The following is a 22,252-nucleotide window of genomic DNA, read 5'->3' on the forward strand; positions in this document are numbered from 1 at the left end:
TTCCAATATTTACTTGATGGTCACAAACCAAAACAGTATAAACTTCTTGAAATCAATGAGCTTGACATACTTACCTGTCTTGGACTATTGCCTTCTCAGTAAGAAATCATGATTTTTTTCCATTTGAGGATTTAGCAGCAGCAATCCATTCACTAAAATGAGATGTAGTGCTTTTAATATCAATAATTGAGGTGATGGATTTATTTTACTGGATTTCAGATAGCAGGCTACAGGACTCCGCTTTCTCCTGCTATTTTTAGGCTGTTCTTTATTTCTGATGTCCTTACATGAAACATCCAGTAGAGTGATCTGTTAGAACAGGACTGTGAAACTGGCAGCCCACGGGCCCAATATGTCACGCACAGACCATGCCCACCCCAGCTTCACAAAGGCAAAAAATATGATATGACAAGCGCAGGCCCATGATGCAATCGAATTTGACAGCCATGTGTTAGAATGTAGGTGAGATATCTTTTTCAAATAAAATGAGGGGAAAAACCCATCATTTATACCCATCATTCTGATTAAGAAAATAATTTCATTGTACTTCGTCGCCTCTGTGAATTAAAATTATTACTGTCTTTTGGGAGAGAAATGTCTATTTTTTGTCTCAGAAGAATGTATTTTTCATTTTTTTTTTCAGATTACCTCAGCAACCTGTGATGGCTCAGGCAGATGATGATGACATTACCTGGGGAAGTGAGGAGTTGCCCATTGAATCAATAAACCAGCCACAGTCTGTTAAAGGTAGGCAGCCATTACTGTATCCTCCAAATGGACAGCTGCTAAAATCCCAACATTTGTCATTTTTTAATGTCAGTCAGTCCTGGAAACAGTAAAATTGATAGTAACAAACTAGATTTCTAGTTTTAGAGTTTTCAAAAAAATAAATTTCGTCTCCACCTGGCTGTAGAATCCCTGAGGATTAAATCCTTTCATACTCATGAACTATCTGGAACTCTCTATCTAGGAAGTTACCTTAAACCAACTATTGTCATCTTCAAAGTTGATTTCTCTGATCAGAAAGAGGGACGCTCCAAAATATCAAAAAGATCAGGACAGAGAACTATGAAACAATAAAACAAATTAATTTGGATTTGATGTACATTTAAATGTCATTAGTGACTCCAATCACTTTTCAAATATTTAGTCTCTTTTCTGTTGTTCATGTTAAAAATTAGAATTTGTTGACAATTTTGAGGTTTCTTGAGAATTCCTCCCAAGTTGTGACTTACTGCAGCTCACAAGTGTTTGGGCAAGTGGACTCTTCCCAGCCTATTGCTTGACCATACAATGTATTGAGGCAGGAAAAATCTTCATGTCAAGTTTGTGATCCTCCTGTGTCTTGTAATGGTTGCTCACAACCGAAGTGTCATTTGAGGCAAGACTTGAGGCATGGAACTTTAAAAGCTGGAGGAAATGTAGGTCTACCTATCTAGATTTTCACTGCCAATGAGAGGCAGACAATTATTGAAAGTTAAGATAATTTAGAACTGTTCTGTTGCCACTAAATGGTATTTTTCTGGGCAACTTAACATAACTTTAATCATCATCATTTAATGACCCCATAGTTCCTTGTGGGCAAATGAATAGAGCTAGCAAAGTGTTTACCGGCCAGATGCCCTTCCTGTCACCAATACAGAGTTTTGTTCAGTACATGTATATTGTTGTTGTGCCCAGAGAGAGAAATATCTGCCTCTACCTAGGATTGAACTCACAGCCTCCTGATTGTGAGGCGAGAACTTCACCTCTAGGCCACCACATCATTCCTACTTAATATAATTTTAATAGGACTGGAAAAACTCTGGATGACTGCTCTCACTCTTTTGCCATTCAAGCTAGCTCAAAGCAGATAGCTCTAGTTTGCATAAGGGAAATGTTCCATTATTCTGGGGTAAATCTCCTAAAATTATGGCCAGAAAGAGGTTTGCTTACAATATTCACAACAAGACTGCCAGAATCAATTGGCTGGTGACAAAACATCCAATTATTGCATGAAGAGTTTCCTGTACTTCCTGCTTCCATCTAGCGGTTGCCCAAATGTTGGCAGCTCAGATGCGGTAACTCTATGTTTACAAAAGGCCAACTAATTAGACAGGTCCTTCCTTAAATTGGCCAATTATGTCCTTTCAATTTATGGATGTAATTGAGGGTTTTCATTGTGAAAGAGAGAGGAACAGGATTGTAATGGATCACTTGTGGAAAGAAACAACTTTTTTTGTAAGTATGAAATAGGTTTTTAGGTGGTGTTGTAAATTGAATGAAAATCCAAGTGTCATGAAAATCCAAGGGTTAAGCATTGAATGTAAAAGTTTAATGTTCAGGAGTTGTTTACCACTTGGGTTATTTATGGGAGCCTTTATAAAGGTTGTCATCATAGTATGTTTTGATCAGCCTCTGACAGCCTGCAAATTATATCATGGTGACCACTGTTGCTATAGTTCATAAGTTAGCAGCATCGAAAGGCGTTTTTATGTGGATTTTTATCGACACCAATACATCTATCTACTTTATGTTCCAGACTGCCCATTAATCACCAATGAAGAACTTGCTGCTCTTCCAGTAGTCCAATTTTTTCCTTCAGGCAACTACACAGGATCCAAATTAAAATCAACTATTCAGAAGTTACGGGGTGTGTTAGAACAAGGGATCCCATCTAAGGAAATTGAGGTGAGCGGAACTTCTGTAAAGCCAACCCTGAAAATAGGAATAAACAAATAGTATATATTACGGTTGTGTGACTGCAGGGCACTGCAAAGAGCCATAAATGCATACGGTCAAGTGACTGTGAGAGACGCACAGATGTTGGTGTCAACTCAAAAATATTTCTCTGGTCTTTTAGAGTTGACAGCAGAAAGGGAGTGGAGGAAGTAGTGCATTTCTAAAATGTTTTCATTGATAATGGCTAGGCGGGCCGAAGCTTCTGGAGTGCAAGGTTATTACTGGAGAGCATGATTGATGACTCTTGGCTATGGATGTGTCCCATTGGAGAATATACATCCAGGGGGTTGGGGGAAGACCAGGGTCAAGGGCGAGATGAATGATGTGTCTCAGAGTCGGCTGCACCCAGGTAGAGCCGGCATGTTCACTCCTAATAAATCTTGGTTTTTTTTTAAACTCTGAGAGATGTGGGTAGAGACTCATGATTTGAATGAGGGTGGATGCCGGAGCCCTGAGAGTAGGAACTTCAAATTTGGGCCATATATCACATTTTGCAGGTCCGTCATAATTTTGGAAGATTGCTAAGGTCCAATCATAAGTCAAGGACTACCTGTATAAGAGTATGTTTGTAGCTCAGACGTGGTAATGGGGATGTTGGCTAGCTGGGTAATGGAACATCTGGAAGCAAACCACCAAGAAAATTCCACCATTTTCTTCACTTCCTTTGTTCATCTCAATCTGTGCTAAGAAAGTTCACATGCATGTTTAAGTCTAATTTCCCCTCCCCATTGTCAAATTCTTTACATCTGTACACAACTTCATTTTTAGAAATACAGGCAGTCCTTGACTTACATCCATTTGTTTAGTAAGCATTCAAAGTTACAACAGCACTGGAAAAAAGTGACATGGCCGTATTTCACACCACCGTTGCAACATTTCATAACATCATGTAATCAAAATTGGGATGCTTGGCAACTGGTTCATATATATGACGGTGGCAATGTCCCGTATGATCCCCTTTTGCGACCTTCAGACAAACCAAGTCAATGGGGAAGCCAGATTCACTTTACAACCATGTTACTAACCTAGCAATTGCAGTGATTCACGTGTGGCAAGAAAGGTCATAAAATGGGGCAAAACTCACTTAACAGCTGTCAGAAAATTTGGGCTCTTTTGCGGTCGTAAGACAAGGATACCTTTAATTTGGTGCCAACAGAAACCCAATTTTCCATGAATATCAGCTTGACCAAGGGATCTGTTGAGCACAAACAAGATGTCCATAAGTACCAGGGTTCTTGTAAGGTTTACCTAACACTAGAGAAATAAGAATATTGTTGAAAGTATTCAGTCATTTTATAAAATATCAATTATTTTCTATACTTGCTACTCCCCTAAACGATCGCATGTTTTACTGCCATCATTGTTTCCATGGTTCTTTGTCATTTATACCTTGCTTAATTATTTAATTGCAAGCTCTATTCATGAGAGTGTTAATCTAAAGCTGTAGTTGAATAATCTAATTGTTCATTATCAAGCTATTAAACTAAACCTTATCTCACACCTCAAATCTCTCCGCCATATGTGTTGATCTGGGTGATATAGACCATATTTAATGCAATATATTCTTCTTTAAAGCCAAAAGAAGACTTAAACAATTTTTCATTCAGTTAAGAATACTTTGTCATTACAGAGTCTTCATGATTTAAAGCCACTGGATCAATGTTTGGTTGGCCAAACGAAGGAAAACAGAAAGAAGAATAGATATAAGAACATTCTGCCGTGTAAGTTTTGACTTCCAAAAGGCCACTTATTATTTAATTTATTCTTTTTAATTCTTGTAGTCATTAATGACTGCCTTTGAGACAGCAACAGATGGAATATTTATGTCAGAAGATTACCTGTAGAAGTGTGGCTGATTTCTCTTAGAAAATTAAGCCTTTTTTTTAAAAAAAACATAGTTTGTTGCACAAGTGGTCATTAATTCTTTGGTTTAATATAGTAGTGTCATATTTTGAGGATAGGCACACGGGGGAATAATTCAGCAGGAATTATATCCTAGGGAAATAATAATAATGTAGCAGTCAGTGATATTATTCATAGCTATAAACTTTACATCCAGTTTTATTTCTTAATTGCACATATTTAAGTGGAAACAAGCTTAAAATCTCCCATAGTCCATGTGTGTGTGTGTGTGTGTTTGCGCACGTGCATGCGAATGCGCACACGCCTTTGAGTCAGTTTTAACTCCTAGTGATTGCATAGAGAAATCCCTGACAAGGTTTTTCAGAAGTGGTTTGCTATTGCCTCCTTCCAAGGGCTGAGACAGAGTGACTGGCCCCGGGTCACCCAGCTGGTTTTGTGCTTATGGTAGAACTAGCATTCACAATCTCCTGGTTTCAAGCCCAGCGCCTTGATCACTACACCAAACTGGTTCTCATAGTTAAGATAGAGGGCTGGAAATAATATTATGGCTAAATAGATAAGTACATGGAATTGAAATGTTAGCATATTCGCCACACTTTTCTGTTGTCCTCTGTTTCTTTCCTCTCCTTTTTTGGTTTTACCTTCAAATTACAAGCTGCTGGTGGTATGTGGTATAATTCTATCTTTATTGCTCAGTTGATAATAATAGTGACAATTAATGAAGACCATGTCCTTCTCTCTTGGGAACTGCAGATGACACTACAAGGGTGCTTCTTGGGCCTGAAGGCGGCTATATCAATGCCAGTTTTATCCGGATGCTGGTGGGGACAAAGGAATATCTTTACATTGCATGCCAAGGACCCCTCCCTAATACGGTGGCTGACTTCTGGCAAATGGCTTGGGAACAGAAATGCACTCTTATAGCCATGATGACCCAGGAAGTAGAAGGAGAAAAGGTCAAATGTCAGCGGTACTGGCCCAACGCTCTTGGCAAAACCACAATGGTCAACGATAACCTCCGTCTTTCTCTGGTTCAGCTGCAGGAACTCAAAGGTTTCATCATTAGAATCATGGAACTTGAGGACATTCAAGTAAGGCTCTTTGTCTTGAAGGTGGTTTTACGGGCGAACCAGCCTGAGAAATCAGAAGGGGTGAAAAACTCGCTTCTGCTCATCTTTCTTGCTTCTATGGATCCAAAGTTTAGAATTAGAATTAGAATCAGAATAGAGCTGGAAGGGACCTTGGAGATCTTCTAGTCCAGCCCCCATGTTCAAGCAGGAGATCCTATACTATCCCAGACAAGTGATTGTCCAGTCGCTACTTAAAAACCTCCAGTGATGAAGCATCCACAACATCTGAAGGCAAAGTTGTTCCACTGGTTAATTGTCCTCACTATTAAGACGTTTTTCCTCAATTCCAGGTTGCTTCTCTCCTTGATTAGTTGTCAGTCTGAAGTTGTCCATCAACTTGCCATTGGGGACAAAGGATTCAGACAGGATTCAATTTGCATAGGGTTGTTGAAAATAAATGCAAAAATGCATGAAATACTCTAGTCCTCAACTCATGGCCACAATTGAGGCCAAAAAAAATTCTGTTACTAAGCGAGACATTTGTTCCTTGAGGTTTGCTCCGTTTTACGACCTTTCTTGACAACTTTGTCAAGTAAATCGCTGTAGTTGTTAAGTTAGTCACACGGTCGTTAAGTGAATCTGGCTTCCTCACTGACTTTGCTTATCAGAAGGTCACCAAAGGTGAACATATGACCCCAAGACACTGCAATAGTCATAAATATGAGTCAATTGCCAAGCATCTGAATTTTGATCATGTGACCATGGGGAGGCTACAGTGGTCATAAGTGTGAAAATGGACATAAGTCACTTTTTTCAGTACTGTTGTAACTTCAAACTGTCACTAAATCAACTGTTGTAAGTCAAGGACTATCTGTAGAAGTGTTTAATGTTTAAAGAACGAAATATTAAACAATTATGATGAGCCAAGATCTTACCTGCAAATCAAGAGGTGTTGAAAAGCTTTAGCAAACTCTAGAGTTTAGCCAAGTTTGATTGTATTTTGAACATCTGTAGTATAGGTACCGGTAGTCCTCAACTTGCAACCATTCATTTAAAGGTGGTTGAAAGCTATGGCGGCCTCAGAAAAAGTGACTTAAGACCTGTACTCGCACTTATGACCATTGCACCACCCCCAAGGTCACGTGATCACAATTGGGTTGCTTAGCAACTGCCCCACATTTATGAGTTAGGAGTCCTGGGCTCATGTGATGTTTTGCGGATTTCCAGCCAAAAAATGGAAAGCTGGATTTGTTTAATGACTGCATGGTTTACTTAATGACTATGTGATTCGCTTAATGCCCCTTATAAAAATGATTGTGAAATGTAACTTATGATTGCAATGACTTATGATGGAAATTCCGCTCCCAGTTGTGGTCGTAAGTGGAGGACTACCGTTATTACAATGCTTGCAGTCTTCCAATCTTGAGGAGATTTCATTTGCTAAACCTACCATTAATCTTTAACAACTGCTAGACCCTAAAAATTTCTGCTTTGCTCATGGTAATCTTTCCCCATTGTTGAAACAAAGGGCCCTCTAACTAATATCCATCATGTTACGTTTCCCATGGTTCTACATAAGAGTGATCTGGAACCATTCTAGGTTGAAGCTAGCTAAGAATTTGGGGAGCTGAGTCGCCATATATCTGGAAGATGCTAAGTTGAAAGAAAGTGTAATGAAGAAAAGAGAACTTGGCTATGGATTGGATTTTTTTTTAAAAGTTCGATTAGGCTGTTCATCATTGTTGTGAGATTCATTCACTTCAGAATACTTGATAGTGTTGTGGTTAGCCGGCAGCAGGTTCAGACAGCTGAGGAGAGCGAGGACTCAGCTATAAACTTTACATCCAGGACCATTAGGGAGTGGACTGCTGCCTTCAGAGATTGTGGGGGCTGGCAGCAGCGATGAGGAGCTTCCTGAGGAGCCTGTGCCACGTGTGCATGTGCGCAGGATTGCTTGTAGGAAAGAGCAGCTACAACAGCACAGGCGACTCAGGAGTAAGGCTACAAGGTAATGGCCCCTCCTTCAAGAAGATAAAAGCCAGCTGTGAAAGGAACATACTTTGCAGAAGGCAAAGTTGTTTTGAAACTCCAGCCTCGTGGACGTTCCAGTATCCTGAGTTTGTATTTGAAGATTCTTGTATTGCAAATTATTTCTTGTCTGTTATCTTTTGGCAAGTCTCGCACAGTTTGGCAAGGCTTGTGCTTATCACAGCTAATTATTTTGTAAAAGCATTAGAAGATTTCTGTTCATTTTGGATTGTGTTTGATTTGTTGGACAAGGATGTGGGTCAGAACAGATGGTCTTAATTTTACTGTATGTGTTCTTCTTTGAATTTCAAATCTACAGACAGGTGAACTCCGGCATATTTCCCATTTAAACTTTACTGCTTGGCCAGATCATGACACACCATCTCAACCAGATGATTTGATAACTTTCATCTCCTACATGAGGCACATCCACAAATCAGGACCCATCATTACTCACTGCAGTGCAGGCATTGGGCGATCAGGCACACTTATCTGCCTTGACGTGGTCCTGGGCTTAATCAGCCAAGACCTCAAGGTGAGTAAACCTACATGAATCTTCCTCCAACCCTTCAAACAAAGATTTGCAATTCACGAAATTCTAGGTGGCCATCTATGGGAATTCTGGTCATCCAAACCCATCTGAAGAATTCCAAATTGGGATTATTTTAATTAATCTTACAATAGATAATTGAGTAGTTTTTTGATATACATCTGGCTCATCACACTTTAGTCTGTTCTTAAAATCTCCATTGGCTGCAACACTACAATTTTAATACATTATCCATGAGAATTTTTTCAGAAGTTTTTGATTTTATATAATCTCCTTGTCTTCTGAGATTCCTTATCCCAACATTGGAGTAATATGCAAATCAGAATGCAGATTTTAAAAGATAGGAATATTCATCGCTTCATCAGAAGGTGGAACCAAATGCAGACAAAGTTCTTGCAACTGAGGTGTCCTGCATCTATTGGGATGCAAGCAACAAAGAAAAGAGAGTAAAGTTGGGCATTCCCCATAGAAACTTTCCAGGAGGATGTTTTTCCTCTCTTCCTGCCAACATTTCTCAACAGCTTTTTTCATCAGCTCTTTCTTGCAAGCTTAGTAGAAGGAAAAGCTGAAGAGAAAGATTCTGGGAGAAGAGGAAAAAGTATGGAAATGAGTTGAGCATTCACCTGCCGTATCTACCCTGCTTTGTGAAGGCCAAGAGTTATATTTGGTGCTGAGCATCAATTCTAAACTTTCCATAAAAATTTAACAACATGCAATTTAAATTGGGTGTCTTTTTTTTTTCACAGTTTGATATCTCCGAAGTGGTGCGGCTGATGCGTTTGCAAAGACATGGCATGGTGCAAACTGAGGTATATTTATCCTAAATTGCAACACATGGTCCTGCTTGTCAGGTTTTCTAATTTCTTAATGTGTCCCAACAAAACTCCTGGGAAATGAAAGCAAAGGGAAAAAAATGGAAAATGTATTTATTTTATTGGATTTCTGCATTTCTTAGTAGCTGAGACTCTCTGGATAGTTTTATAATCATGGAAATTAAAAATAAAACCAATCATGGAATGAAACTTTACAAAGTGAGGGCAGTAAGAAGGCAAACCAACATAAAAGCAAATTGCAGTTCTGAGATCTATAAAATGCTGAGTTAAAAAAAAAATCAGAAAAAAATATCTTCATATTACATTGTAAAATGAGTAACAATGGGGCAAGAGGAATGACTAAAAAGACAGAGCTGTGTAAAACACAGTTGATTCTGTCTCAGCTTTTTAAAGCAGCCATGTCTGCATTACAAAAGATGTAGCTGCTTTAACCTGCTTTGTACTAACCTGCTTTGCAAAGCACTTGTTTTCAAATATTCTGCGTAATTTTAAAATAATTATTTATATATCATATTTAGAAAACATCCAGAGTCATTCTATCAGGAAGATGGGCAATTTCTAAATACGAAATATTAAATAAATAAATGTTTATATTTAACTCCCTCCGAAGGAAAGAATGAAATTCTGAAGATGAAAATTAAGTAATGGAAAGGAACTTTCAGCGTGCAAATTTCTCACATTTCCTTCTCTGTGACATTTTTAAAGAATATTCCTGGGACTATACAGGTTTTTTTGAGACTTGAAACTGCTTGCACTATTGCAGCCAGGAGATTTTATATATTGGCTACCCATACATTTTGCAACCTCTCATGAAATACATCCAAAAGACGCAATCCATCTTTTGCTGAGGGTGACAAATATTGTGTAAGGAAGGGTGGGAATCTGTTAAGCAGAATTTTCTGTATCACAGCCAAAATGTGCTTGTGTTCTGCATTTGTATTCTGAGAGAATATGCAATAATTCCTTCCTTTTACAGGACCAATACATTTTCTGCTATCAAGTTATCTTGTATGTCCTAAGACGTCTTCAAGCAGAAGAACAGCAAAGAAACAGCTAAAATATTGTGCCAAGTATACATTTAAAAATACGCCCTTGGATACTTAGGGTGTCTTCACATTAGAGATTGAAGCTGGTTTAATATTTGTACTATTTCCATGGGAGATGTGGATCAACGAAAGAGAAAAAGAATTGTGAGTGACAGCAGCTTGAGCACACTTTCTTCAAACTGCAGTTCCCAAGATTCTTTGATTATAAACAGCTTTTGCCAATATTATTCCAGTTCTAGTCTCAATTAAGCATCAGGTACCACCAAGCAAGGTTCCCTCCTTTACATAGATATGGGCACTTAAGCATCATTTATATACATTTATATTTAATTGTGCTGCATTTTTGCAGCTTTTTCAAATCACTGAAAGTAAATGACATGTTAAAAACATTTTTAACATATATCCATGCTTCTTGCAGATTATTTTCCAGTTACTTATATAATGTGGAAACTATTTTGGGGGAGGGGAATAAAACAGTATTTTATCCTGATGGATTTTCTTACTGAACATTTTTATTTGGCTGTTTTTCAAGTGTGTTTATAACAGAGCTATCTTTTTCCAACAATTGTAATATTGTAGAGATTTCTATAGAAAATACTTGAAATCAGTATTTAAGCTTTACTTACTCGTGTATGGGAAAATAGCAATTATTTACTGTATCACATGTTACAATGTTTATATAAAGGCTTGTGTATATATTTATATACTTTTACAAAAAAAAGGTGAATTATCAAATATCTAAACTTCTAACTGCTGAAACAATTCCCCGGTGTAAATAAAAAGTCACTTTTTAAAATATGTCATGTAATAATTCTGTTTTGTGTCCAATATATCTGCTTGTTTTCAGCTTCAAGCAACAAAGTTACAGTCATACAGTCACAAGTGGGAGGGAATGGGTGATAAGGAGTGATGACAAGATTAACAGTAATAGTGCAGACTTTGTAATAGTTGAATAGGGTTGAGGGAATTATTTGTTTAGCAGAATGATGGTGTTCAGGGAAAAACTGTCCTTGTGTCTAGTTGTTCTGGTGTGCAATGCTCTATAGCGTTGTTTTGAGGGGAGGAGTTGAAACTGTTTATGTTTGGGATGTGAGGGGTCTGTAAATATTTTCACAGCCCTCTTTTTGACTCGTGCAGTATACAGGTCCTCATTTTTCAGACAAAGGACGGATGTTCAGTTGTCCACCATTTCTATTACTTAAAGAATGCTATGGGGTCAAAATATGGTACAAAAAAGTATTTAGTTGATGTCCAAAAGAACTAAGTGGAGCTAGTTCAAGTTTCTTGGAACAGATATTCCTAATATGGGTGATGCCATCTTGCCATGAGCAGAACATCTTGTGGACTATAAACAAATCTTCTCCAGCTGATATTAATAGAAATGGAAGTCTTAATCTGACACGTTCTTGGTCCTTATAATATTCATACATGAAATTAGACCCAGTAAATTACAAGCAACAATGCAGATCTTAGGGTCTGGGATTATATTATGTTTCGGGTTTTTTTTTATTGTTGCTTACAAATGAAATAAATGTTCCATATCCAGAGGGAACGTGCTAGGCTTTTGAAAGAAAAATAACACAAAGCATTTTGACATCAAGGCAAATAGATTTATTGCTGCAAAGCTTGGAGGCTGCGATTGGCATGAGTGCAAAAATAAATTTGTTATGTATTGTAAGTATCCAAAGACACTTTGTTATAATTAGAATATGTCATCTTCAGAGCTATGCTCTAGTATAAACAAATTTCCATGAGTCCTATCTTCATTTTCAGACAAGCGTACATCCACAGCTGAGGAATACCTTATCAACCAAGCAAACAGTCAAACTGGATTTATATAGTTTATTCTTATGGATTAACATGATTCTCTCCTTCTCTTCGTGTCTGTGTGTTTCTAGCAGTAAGAGATAGGAACATACTTGGTTCAAAAACAGATGCTCCTTAATTAACAAGAGAAGACAGTATTAAAATATATTCAATATATATATTCAATTGAAAGAGCCTTGCATTTTTACACTCTCCAATCTCATATTTTTTATTTTAGCCAGAAACAGAGTCCAAAAGCTTCTGCTTTTAAGTTAATCAATTTAAATTATAACTTTTTGTTGTTCTTACAGGGATCTGAGCCATAATACAAAATCTTCTGCTTTTGTAGAAGCAGAATGTTTCCGGTGTTGTAAAATACTTAAAAACTGAGTTATTCTGAGAAATCTATGGTGAATGATAGGATATCCACTTGGAGTGATTTTATAGCATTCATAGTTTTAGAATTTTGTAGTTTTCTTCCTACAGTTGATGTTTTATTTTAAATATTTGTTGTAATGTAAACACAATACAATATTGTGTTGTATGGACAATCAGTACAATAAATCAGTGTTTTTCAACCTTGGCTTCTTGAAGATGTATGGACCAATGAAACAAACAATGTTTAAAAAGTTATATTTATGTAGTTACCTACCAAGCACATTTAATTATATTAAAGTTACCAAAATACCTTTATAATCCCCAAGGCACGTCACACCTTTTGTGCATTCTAATGTTTGGAAATTGAATTTTGAAAAATTTGACACAGCCAACTTCAACTTCTAGACTTCCCCAGCCAGCCATGTTGGCTGAGGAATTCTGGGAGTTGGTCCACCCTCTTTCAAGTGGCCAACATTGAGAAACATCACAATAAATAAATGTATGGGCTCATCCATCATGGCGTAACATTTTGAATGAGGCCACCATAATTTATTCAACAATCATGACTAAATATCCTGATTATATTCACTTTTTGTCTGATGTTGGATAAAAGATTGCTATTCATCCTGGTTTGATGAAATGTGCCAATTTCAAGTCATGGTCAGCTTGTTATCACAAATCGTAGTTAAACTGCATTTTTAGAAATCAGGGAATGTTGCTAAACAGAGTTTAACTGAAATTCAATTAAAGCTTTCATCTACTTCTTAGATGTGGCAGAATAAGCTTGGGAACTCAAGAATTGAGGGTATATAAGACCAGAAACCAATGTCTCATGCCTTCCTCCTATAGAGAACTTTTAGGAATTAATTGCCTGTTTTCTTCCTGTTTCTTCCTGTTATTTAATAACATGATAGAATAGAATAGAATAGAATAGAATAGAATAGAATAGAATAGAATAGAATAGAATAGAATAGAATAGAATAGAATAACAGAGTTGGAAGGGACCTTGGAGGTCTTCTAGTCCCACCCCCTGTTTAGGCAGGAAACCCTATAGCATTTTACACAAATGGTTGTCCAATCTCTTCTTTAAAACTTCCAGGGTTGGAGCATTTACAACTTCTGGAGGCAAGTTGTTCCACTGATGAATTGTTTTAACAGTCAAGAAATTTCTCCTTATTTCTAGGTTGCTTCTCTCCTTGTTTAGTTTCCACCCATTGCCTCTTGTCCTGCCCTCAGGTGCTTTGGAGAATAGCTTGACTCTCTTCTTTGTGGCAGCCCCTGAGAAATTGGAAGACTGCTCTCATGTCACCCCTAGCCATTCTTTGTTAGTGGATTCACATGAACATATTACAGTTGCAGGAAATCATTTTGCTAGCCTGCTTGTGTTCATTCTGCTATTACGTTGATTCGATCACAGGCTGGATCACAGTTACTCAGAGAAATACACAACAAATACATGTAATGTAAGCAAGTTCTAGTTAAAATCACTAGGGGGCAGTGGTCTTCTCTCCAAAAAGATCTTGCTTTTTAGTTCAATCTGTCCGTCCCATGAAATCTTGCGTTGGAGTTCAGATTTCTCAAGCCTCTGGTGTTCCAAAATCCTCTCGGTTTCTAATGCTGCAGTGCAGAAAATTGCAAAAGATAAATCAAAGCATAATTTAGTCAGCTCAGAAATTATCATCCCCCAAAGTTTTAGGAATTACCTTTTTTTGTCTAGTGGTGATCTATTTATCCCTCTCAAATGGTGACCAAGCAGACAGTCACTAATTGAGTTGAAAACCCTAACTCAAATTTAGAGTTAAAACTCATTTTAGCTGGAAAGCTAAACTATTAAGATTATACTGTGCAGCGAAGACAGTGTTTTCCAAACTTTAAAATAAGTGGACTTCAACTCCCAGAATTCTCTCAATTAGCATGAATTCTGAGATGTCCACACTTCTTAAAATTGTCAAGTTTTAAAAACACTGTGTGGCTTAGAGTTGTGTAAGTATTCCGTGCACTTTAAGAGGAGAGGTGTGACATTAAAATAGGAAGTACCTATTTCTTATCAGTGGAAAAAAAGGCAAAATTTTAACTGTTGTCACTTAAGGTAATAACAGCTTCAATCAATGGAATGACAAAAACGTGCCAGTCATCATCTTATTCTTTATTATTTCTCTTTTTATAAGTCTATTTATATTAGACTTACCTTTTATCTTGATTGCTTTTATTATGAGCCACCCAGAGTCAGTCTGGACTGTGTTTGGGTGGTGGCTAAATTGAATTAATTAATCCTGGGTGAGAGAAGCTATTATCTTCACTTGCTTTCTTCATGCTCTTCCCTGCCTACCAGGCTGCAAGAAATCATACAAATCTTTTTTGCCAAAAGTCTGAACTTGCAATCAGCCTTTAGACCTTAAACTGAGGAACACTGCTGGCCTCTTCTTACTGAAGATAGATTGCTGATGTGGGTGTTGTGTAACCTTAAGGCCATAAATGACACCTAAGTCACTTTTCTGCAGCTCCGGCACTCTTCTGCCAATTTCTTCCCTTTTTACCAAACAGAAAACTTCTTGATACAGTAGAACAAGATCAATATCTCTAGAACATGGCTATGGAGATCCTCATTCATCGAGGTCACGGTTGTCCCAAAGGTGCTTTTTCAGGAAGCAACTGAGCTTGCTTGCTTTCCTTTGAAGACGTTTCACTTCTCATCCAAGAAGCTTCTTTGGCTCTGACTGGATGGTGGGGAATGGAAGGATTTATACTCCTTGTCGACAGCTGATCCTCTGCATTCTTTTTAGAGAGCCGTTGAGGCCACCTGGAGGTTTATCTGTGTACAAAGGGTCAACCGAGTGGTGCAAATGGGGGTGGGGCCTTCTTGGCTTCAGGGTGAAAAGACACAGGGCAGAAAGCATCCTGCAGCCGAAAAGGCTCCACACATATTTGCATTACTCAGGTGACCCAGAGGACACAGACAAACCTCCAAGTGGCCTCAAGGACTCTCTAAAAGAATGCAAATGACCAGCTGTCTGCAAGGAGTATAAATCCTTCCATTCCCCATCATTCAGTCAGAGCGGAAGAAGCTTCTTGGATGAGAAGCGAAACGTCTTCAAAGAAAAACAAGAACGTCCAGTTGCCCCCTGAAATAGCACCCAGAAAGCATCTAGAACATGACTTTTCCTCACCTGAGGAACCATCTTATTCCCATCACATCAACCCAACCCAGCCAATCAGGAAGAGAAAGTATATGATGGGCCACATCATTAAAGATTTCAACTGTTGGGTCCTGGAAGAGTGTCTTCTCTACTGTTGCACCTGCCCTCTGGGATATTTATTTATTTATTTGATCTGATTTGATTTGTCAATCGCTTACAAGATAATAGGCATAGGTATAAACATGAGTAAGAATACAGGAAACAGGTACAAATAAATGGGGACAATAGGACAGGGACACTAGGTGCAATGGTGCACTTATGCACGCCCCATACAGTCCCCTTAGGAATGGGGTGAGGTCAATAGTGGATAGTTTAAGGGTTAAAGGAGTGGGGGTTAGAGGATGTAACAACAGAGTCAGGTAGTGCGTTCCAGGCACTGACCACTCTGTTGCTGAAGTTATACTTTCTGCAATCAAGCTTGGAGCTGTTTACATTGAGTTTGTATCTGTTGTGTGCTCTTGCATTGTTGCAGTTGAAGCTGAAGTAGTCATTGACTGGTAGGACATGGTAGCAGATAATTTTGTGTGCTACGCTTAAGTCTAACCATAGGCAGCATAATTCAAGGTTGTCCAAGCCCAAAATTTCAAGCCTGGTGATATAGAGTATTCTGTTGCGAGCAGAGGCGTGGTCTTACTAAGGCTTACTAAAGCTTCTTGGACAAGAAGCGAAACACTTCACCTGTCTACTTACTGCCTATTTCTAAAATGGACAGATCTCCTATTTTGCTTTATTCGGTGCTGGAAAGGCGATTAGTAACCCTTTAGTATTCTGTTGCTATCCTCCCGCCCAGAAGTGAGGCGTTCCCCCCCCAATTCTCCTAAACTTTCAAAAGAATCAGGGGGACTTGGCTTTGCCACTTCAAGTGGAGCTCACCGAGGGGCATGCAACCCTGTGGTGGTTAGTACCTTGTAGCCCCTCTCTCCCTTTTGATTTTTAATTTAATTTTATCCTTGTTTTACCAGGCTCCTTATATTGAGGTATTGTATCTTTTATGTTTTTATGCATTTAATTGTACATTGCCTAGAGTCATGTATTTGTGAGATAAATTTTAAAAAATGCGAGAGCTCCTGCCTCTGTACATCAATTCTATTGCCTTCTTGGAGTCTGTAACCCAGGGGTGTCAAACTCAAGGCCCAAGGGTGAGATCTGGCCCACAGGATTCTTAGATCTGGCCCATGGGGCCACCCTGGAAACAGCAAAGAACCAGCCCGCGATGCCTCTGCCAGCGAAAATGGAGCTCGTGAGGGCATGCTCCCGTCCAAACTACATTTTTGCTGGGAAAGGGTTGCAGGAGACCATTGCAGCCAAAAACGTAGCTTGGGAGCCCGTTTTCACTGGCAGAACGCTTGGGCCACCACAGGCGCCCCCCCCCCCCGACACGAGTGACATCATGCTGGCCACACCCTGGCTACACCTACCAGCCCTTTGAGGTCAAACAAGCTACCCTGATACGGCCCTCAAATTGAGTTTGACACCCTTGCTGTAACCCATCACCCACCTGCTAAATACACCGACTTACATTGTACGGAAGGGGCTTGGACTTTCAAAATAGTTGTCACGTGCCGCAGCTTGAAAGGGGAACCCCAGCAGATGTCAAAATGAAGAGGGTTGGTTATTTTTTCCTTAAAAGCTTTTGAGAAACGCTTTGTAAGCTCAGCAAATTCAACGCGATCATGCCTGCAAAATTAACAGTAAGAGTTAGTAATAACTTTGGGAAACACCAAAGTTGATGGCTAAGGGTCCATGCCCTGCCCTCATTAAGGGGCTGCCACAAGGAAGAAGGGCATCAAGCTATTCTCCAAAGCACCTGAAGGCAGGACCAGAAGCAAAAGGTGGAAACTAATCAAGAAGAGAAGCAACCTAGAATTAAGGAGAAATTAGGTCTTCTGGTACAAGAGCAAGAAATCACATGGGAGAGACAAGAAGAAGAAGCATAATTGGTTCATCTCATGATCATCTTCTTTTCCCTTGGCTAATTTCAAACCCAGATTCCTACCGCCCAATATCTTTCATGGTAAACCCTCACCAATGTGCTACAAAACTATGTGATCGGACTTAGTTTTGGGGGAGGAAAATAAGGGGAAAAAAATTCTGCCTCTGCCTACCAGCATCCATCAGTATTCATCTAGTTAGCGTCATCTAGCTAGTGTCCTGTCAGTGTATGAGAGAGTTGAGGGCTGTTTGGAAACTGAAATGATATTTGCTGTGTGAGAAGAAAGACAGCAAAGAGCCTGGGCATGGCTTAGCTCAACTGTTCTATACTAAAGCTAGTTGCTGCTATGAAACTTAAACTGAAACTCCTCTGCTTGTGTTTTGCATTTGGAACAGATTTCTTTTTAGGTGGGGAGAGGGAATAGAACTCCTTAGCATCAGAGCATGTTAATAGTAATGTAGGAAATACTAATGCTCTGATGATCATTTCAAAAAATCCTTTCTTAGTGAGCTAGAAGCCAAAAGGAACATATGTGCCAAATTTCAAGTTTGTAGGCTTTACGGCTCCGTGAAGGGGAAAAATTCCGCAAGTTTTAAGTTTTAGCTCCACAAAGGGGAAAAACATCACAGAACATCACGTGACAGCAACGTGATACCACGAGTTTGACATCCGTGGTCTAGGCCATCTAACCATTGAAGCGCAGCATTGTTTATATTTTTTTAAAATCAGATATTGGACCAGTATTGGACCACTCAACATACAAAGCTGGTCATGATGAGATCTAACAGTTTGACATGGGATCTCACAGTCACACGAAGGGAGGGATACTATGCCCCCATTTATACAGAAAGTTCCAACAGACACTGAGGTGCAAATCCTATTCAGGATTGTTCGTTGCTGATATAATTCAAAGCTGGCTCCTTTTTTGTGGGGTCATTTATATGTCTTCCTATGTCTGGGCATTCAGCGACCCAGATGGCTTTCCATTGAGAATCAATGTTAAAGTTTTTGGGCAAATGTTGTATAAGTGCCAGTGGGGACTTCTTGAATTTGAGCCTTCCAGCTAATAAATGAAGAAAGTTAGGATGCAGAAGTAGGAGTGAGTTGCTCATAATTTTTTTTTTTTTTGTATTTTCCGCCTTCTGTATTCTACTGCATCTTGCCTTCATAAAACTGGTGATGCTATAGGGTTGCAGTGGTATTTTAAAGCAAAATAATAATAATCCCCACCTCCCTTATATTTCTAAAACATAAGAAATACATACACTGTATAAGGGCTGGCTTTCAAAAGAGATGTGACTTTCTTCTTCCTGTGTAAGTCATATTCCATTGCAAACAAATGGGGTTGTCTTCTTTGCACACACAAATTAGAAGTAGTTGTCTTTACCTGGGCATGGAAAGTACATCAAATGTTTAGTCCTGGATTTTAGCACCATGTTCTAGATGCCTTGATTCAAGAAGCAGATTTGGAATGATTATGAAATACAAGATTATACCCTGTTTCCCTGAAAATATAACCTGCCCTGAAAGTAAGTCCTAGTTTGATTTTTACACATGCACCCAATATAAGCCCTATTCCCAAAATAAGCCCTAATTAAGATCCCACCCACTCCAGAGTGCACAGGTAAAAATTAAGCTAGGGTGGGGATGGTGGGGGGATGGAGCTGCCCTACTACTTACCTTTGGACAGTTGTAACAAGGCCTTGCACACCCTGACACCTGCCTTGCCGGCCCATTTCTTCTGAGGCTGGCAAGGCTTTCTTGAAGGCCTCTGTAGCTGATAACAAAGCTCTGGATCAATCTGGAGCTCAATTATCAGCTGCAGAGGCCTTCAGGAAAGCCTTGCCAGCCTCAGAAGAAGACATTCCTGAAGGCTTCTGACAGCACAAAGGAGGCCAGGAGCAACACACGCAAGTGAGGTTAGTGGATGACATCTCCTGCAAATAAGACCTGGTGCTATTTTTGGTGGCAAAAATATATATAAGACAGAGTCTTATTTTCGAGAAAACATGGGTAATTGGATTTTAATAAACAGTAGGCCCAAGGATAGCAAATTCATAAGTGTCCCGTAGAAGTTCTGCATATGTTTATCCATGAACATATGCAGTCAGTGTGAATGTCTATGGAAATTCTCAGCCATCCAGGTCACAGTTGTCCCAAAGATGCTTCTTCAAAAGGCAATTGGACTTTCCTTGAAGACATTTTTTTTTGCTTCTCATCCAAGAAACTTCTTCAGTTCCAGATCCAGAAGCATTCAGGAGACTTCTGAAGAACTGAAGGCACTTCTTGGATGAGAAGCAAAACATCTTCAAGGAAAAACCAAGAAAGTCCAATTGCCTTTTGAAGAAGTGTGGATTTACTGCTGAAGAATTAAGTTTAGAATTGTTGCCTTAATATCAGTTATAAATCCAGGCTATAAAGGCATTCGTTGCCCAAATCCTCCCAGCTACATATTTGATCCTTTTCATAATAATCCTATTAATCTTTAAAAATCATTCTTTGATTTTTAAAAATAACTTTGTTTTCTCTCCTGATCCTTTTTATAATAATCCTATTAATCTTTAAAAGTCATTCTTTGATTTTTAAAAATAACTTTGTTTTCTCCCACTTACTTGCCAGTTGGTGCAGACAACAATTGTTACTTATATTTTCATAATGCGACTGCTGCCTTTCCAAATCTCCAGGAAAAACATTTGTAATTCTTGTTTCCCCTTTCAGAAATCCAATGGATATGAGCCTACTGGGAATTGCTTTTTACTTAACCCGTAATGATTGCCCCTAGGCACATAACTATTTGTCTCTGACATTTCTCACACATTTGCTACTGATGCAATAAAGAGCATTATAAAGCATCATTAGCATTTCTGGCTGAACACAAGTACATGGCTGACGGTATTATTTTCTTCCCCATAAAACTATTTTATCACTTTGGTGCATAGGGAATCTTCACTTTAGAGGGCAGAAAGTTTGCTGAAAATTTTGGGAATTTCCTGTCCTAAGCAAAATATTTCTCAGATATCCACAGGGAAAATCTGGCCCACTCTCAATGTTACTGCCATAGATCTGTGGCCTGTTCCGAAACAAAGCATCAGCCACCCAGGGTTGTTTCAGCAGTGAAATGGGTGGCATGTGCGTTTAATAAATAAAATCTGGAGGAACAGAGGTGGGATTCAGCAGGTTCTGACCAATTCTGGAGAACCGGTAGCAGAAATTTTGAGTAATTTGGAGAACTGGCAAATCCCACCTCGGACTGGCCCCACCAACCCCATCTATTCTCTGCCTTCTGAATCCCAGCTGATCGGCTGGGTCTTCTTTGGTTGCCCTGCACAGGAGAACGGAGCTGGAAAGCAGGTTAGTGGGGTGGGGAGGGAATGGAGATTTTGCAGTATCCTTCCTCTGCCACGTCCACCAAGCCACGCCCACAGAACTGGTAGTAAAAAAAAAATGAATCCCACCACTGCATAGGATGCAAAAAGCACAAAGACTGTCTGTAAGCATATCTGTAAGCATATTGATCTCCATAGACAACAGACTGAGAACCTTAAAAAAAACCATTAAATCAGGTTATGCCCTTATTCTATCATTACAACATGGGTTAAGAGACAATTTTTACACTGATTCAGAGGGCCCTAATTGGCTAAATGTTTTTTTAATGAGGGGAATGCTGAATACAGTCCAAAAAAAGTTGAATGAGTCAAGAAGTCTATACACCCACACCCACACACACAAAGTTTTGCAGATCCCACAGGTGTTTCTGCTAGAGAGAGAAAAAAGTGAAAATTTAATAATGTAAAAAATTTTTTCCATACCCACCTCTTATAATTCCATGAAATTCTTCCTCTGTTCAGAAGTTTTCAGAAGTAAAGTTGACCTTTTAGCATACACACCCTTTCAGGGTATTTTCTAGATAATTTAAAAGGCCAAATCCTCCAAGAAATTATAGTATTCAGAAATCAGGAATGGGAAGGTCTACAGTTGCTAAGTTGAGGTTGTCAACAAGAGTTCTCCAAAAATTGAAGGCAAGACTCCCATCTAGTGGTGTCGTGTTTCAACGGCAACATTTAGTAATGATAGATAATGAAGAAATGTTTGTGGTCTTGACTGGTTGTATTAAACCAGTACTTTTTAAATTTGGCAACTTTAAGATGTATGGACTTCAACGTTTAAGTGCTGACTGGGGAATCTGGGAGTTGAAGTCCAACCTTTGTAAAGTTGCCAAGTTTGGAAAAAGAACCACTAAATTCTAATCTGAGCTGCTTTGGTGTCTTGTGGTAAACTCAGATACAGTCATTGCGAAAAGCAGTCCTCAACTTACAATCATTTGTTTAGTGACTGATTGAAGTTACAATGCCACTGAAAAAGTGCCTTGCAATTGTTTAGTCCTTGCACTTAACAATAGTTGCAGCATCCCCACTGTCAGGCGATGTCAAAATTTGACAACTGGCATGTATTTTACAATTTTACAATGGCTGCAGGGATTGAGGATCATGTGATCACCATTTGCAACCTTCCCCGTCAGCAAAGTTGAGCGGGGGGGGGGCACTCCAGATTTGCTTAATGACTAATACAGTTCTTTTAATAACCGCAGGAATTCATTTAACAACTATGGCAAAAAAATAATAATTATAAAATCTGATTTGACTCACTTAACAACTGTCTTGCTTAGCAATGGAAATTCTGGTCCCAGTTGTAGTTGTAAGTTGAGGACTACCTGCAAATGCCTTGGTCTAACTTTGGTAATACATTCATGTGGCCGGCATGACATCATGGAGAGTTGTTACCTTCCCACTGAAATGGTGCCTATTTATCTACTCACATTTGCATGCT

At 39.0% G+C, this 22,252-nt stretch overlaps 2 protein-coding genes across 13 annotated transcripts in view; one reads left to right on the forward strand and one right to left on the reverse strand.

Moving 5' to 3' along the window:
* The window catches only part of PTPN13 (protein tyrosine phosphatase non-receptor type 13), a 169,013-nt gene extending 158,104 nt beyond the window's left edge, over positions 1–10,909 (forward strand). For all 11 annotated transcript variants that reach the window (XM_087935863.1, XM_087935865.1, XM_087935864.1 and 8 more), the window contains exons 41-47: positions 644–747; positions 2,522–2,670; positions 4,352–4,442; positions 5,338–5,675; positions 8,002–8,217; positions 8,979–9,041; positions 10,042–10,909. In XM_087935863.1, coding sequence (XP_087791989.1) covers positions 644–747; positions 2,522–2,670; positions 4,352–4,442; positions 5,338–5,675; positions 8,002–8,217; positions 8,979–9,041; positions 10,042–10,122 — 1,042 coding nt within the window. In that variant the 3' untranslated portion in view covers positions 10,123–10,909. The remainder of the gene's footprint in view (positions 1–643; positions 748–2,521; positions 2,671–4,351; positions 4,443–5,337; positions 5,676–8,001; positions 8,218–8,978; positions 9,042–10,041) is intronic.
* Positions 10,910–11,699: 790 nt separating this feature from the next.
* Positions 11,700–21,388, reverse strand: C6H4orf36 (chromosome 6 C4orf36 homolog). 2 transcript variants are annotated; one of them, XM_087935873.1, is made up of 4 exons: positions 21,239–21,388; positions 18,691–18,812; positions 17,012–17,169; positions 11,700–13,912 (listed from the first exon to the last, which is right to left on the reverse strand). In XM_087935873.1, exons 2-4 carry the CDS (start codon positions 18,753–18,755, stop codon positions 13,770–13,772), a joined length of 366 nt encoding a protein of 121 aa, XP_087791999.1. In that variant the 5' UTR covers positions 18,756–18,812; positions 21,239–21,388; the 3' UTR covers positions 11,700–13,769. The 2 variants fall into 2 exon arrangements, with proteins under 2 accessions (XP_087791999.1, XP_026553618.1); XM_026697833.2 differs by having other exon boundaries at positions 13,633–13,912; positions 18,691–18,806; positions 21,235–21,363.
* Positions 21,389–22,252: the final 864 nt, after the last annotated feature.

This window comes from Pseudonaja textilis, chromosome 6, assembly GCF_049901715.1.
Source record: "Pseudonaja textilis isolate UNSWEBS1 chromosome 6, rPseTex1.2, whole genome shotgun sequence".
Lineage (NCBI taxonomy): Eukaryota > Metazoa > Chordata > Lepidosauria > Squamata > Elapidae > Pseudonaja > Pseudonaja textilis.

Excerpts from the sequence above, each read along its gene's own strand:
- C6H4orf36 (XM_087935873.1), bottom strand. The coding sequence starts at position 18,755 with ATGGAATATGACTTACACAGGAAGAAGAAAGTCACATCTCTTTTGAAA. Across the intron at positions 17,170-18,690 it reads AAAGCCAGCCCTTATACAGT|GCATGATCGCGTTGAATTTG; the intron begins GTATGTATTTCT and ends TTAATTTTGCAG. Across the intron at positions 13,913-17,011 it reads CCAAGCCCCTTCCGTACAAT|CATTAGAAACCGAGAGGATT; the intron begins GTAAGTCGGTGT and ends TCTGCACTGCAG.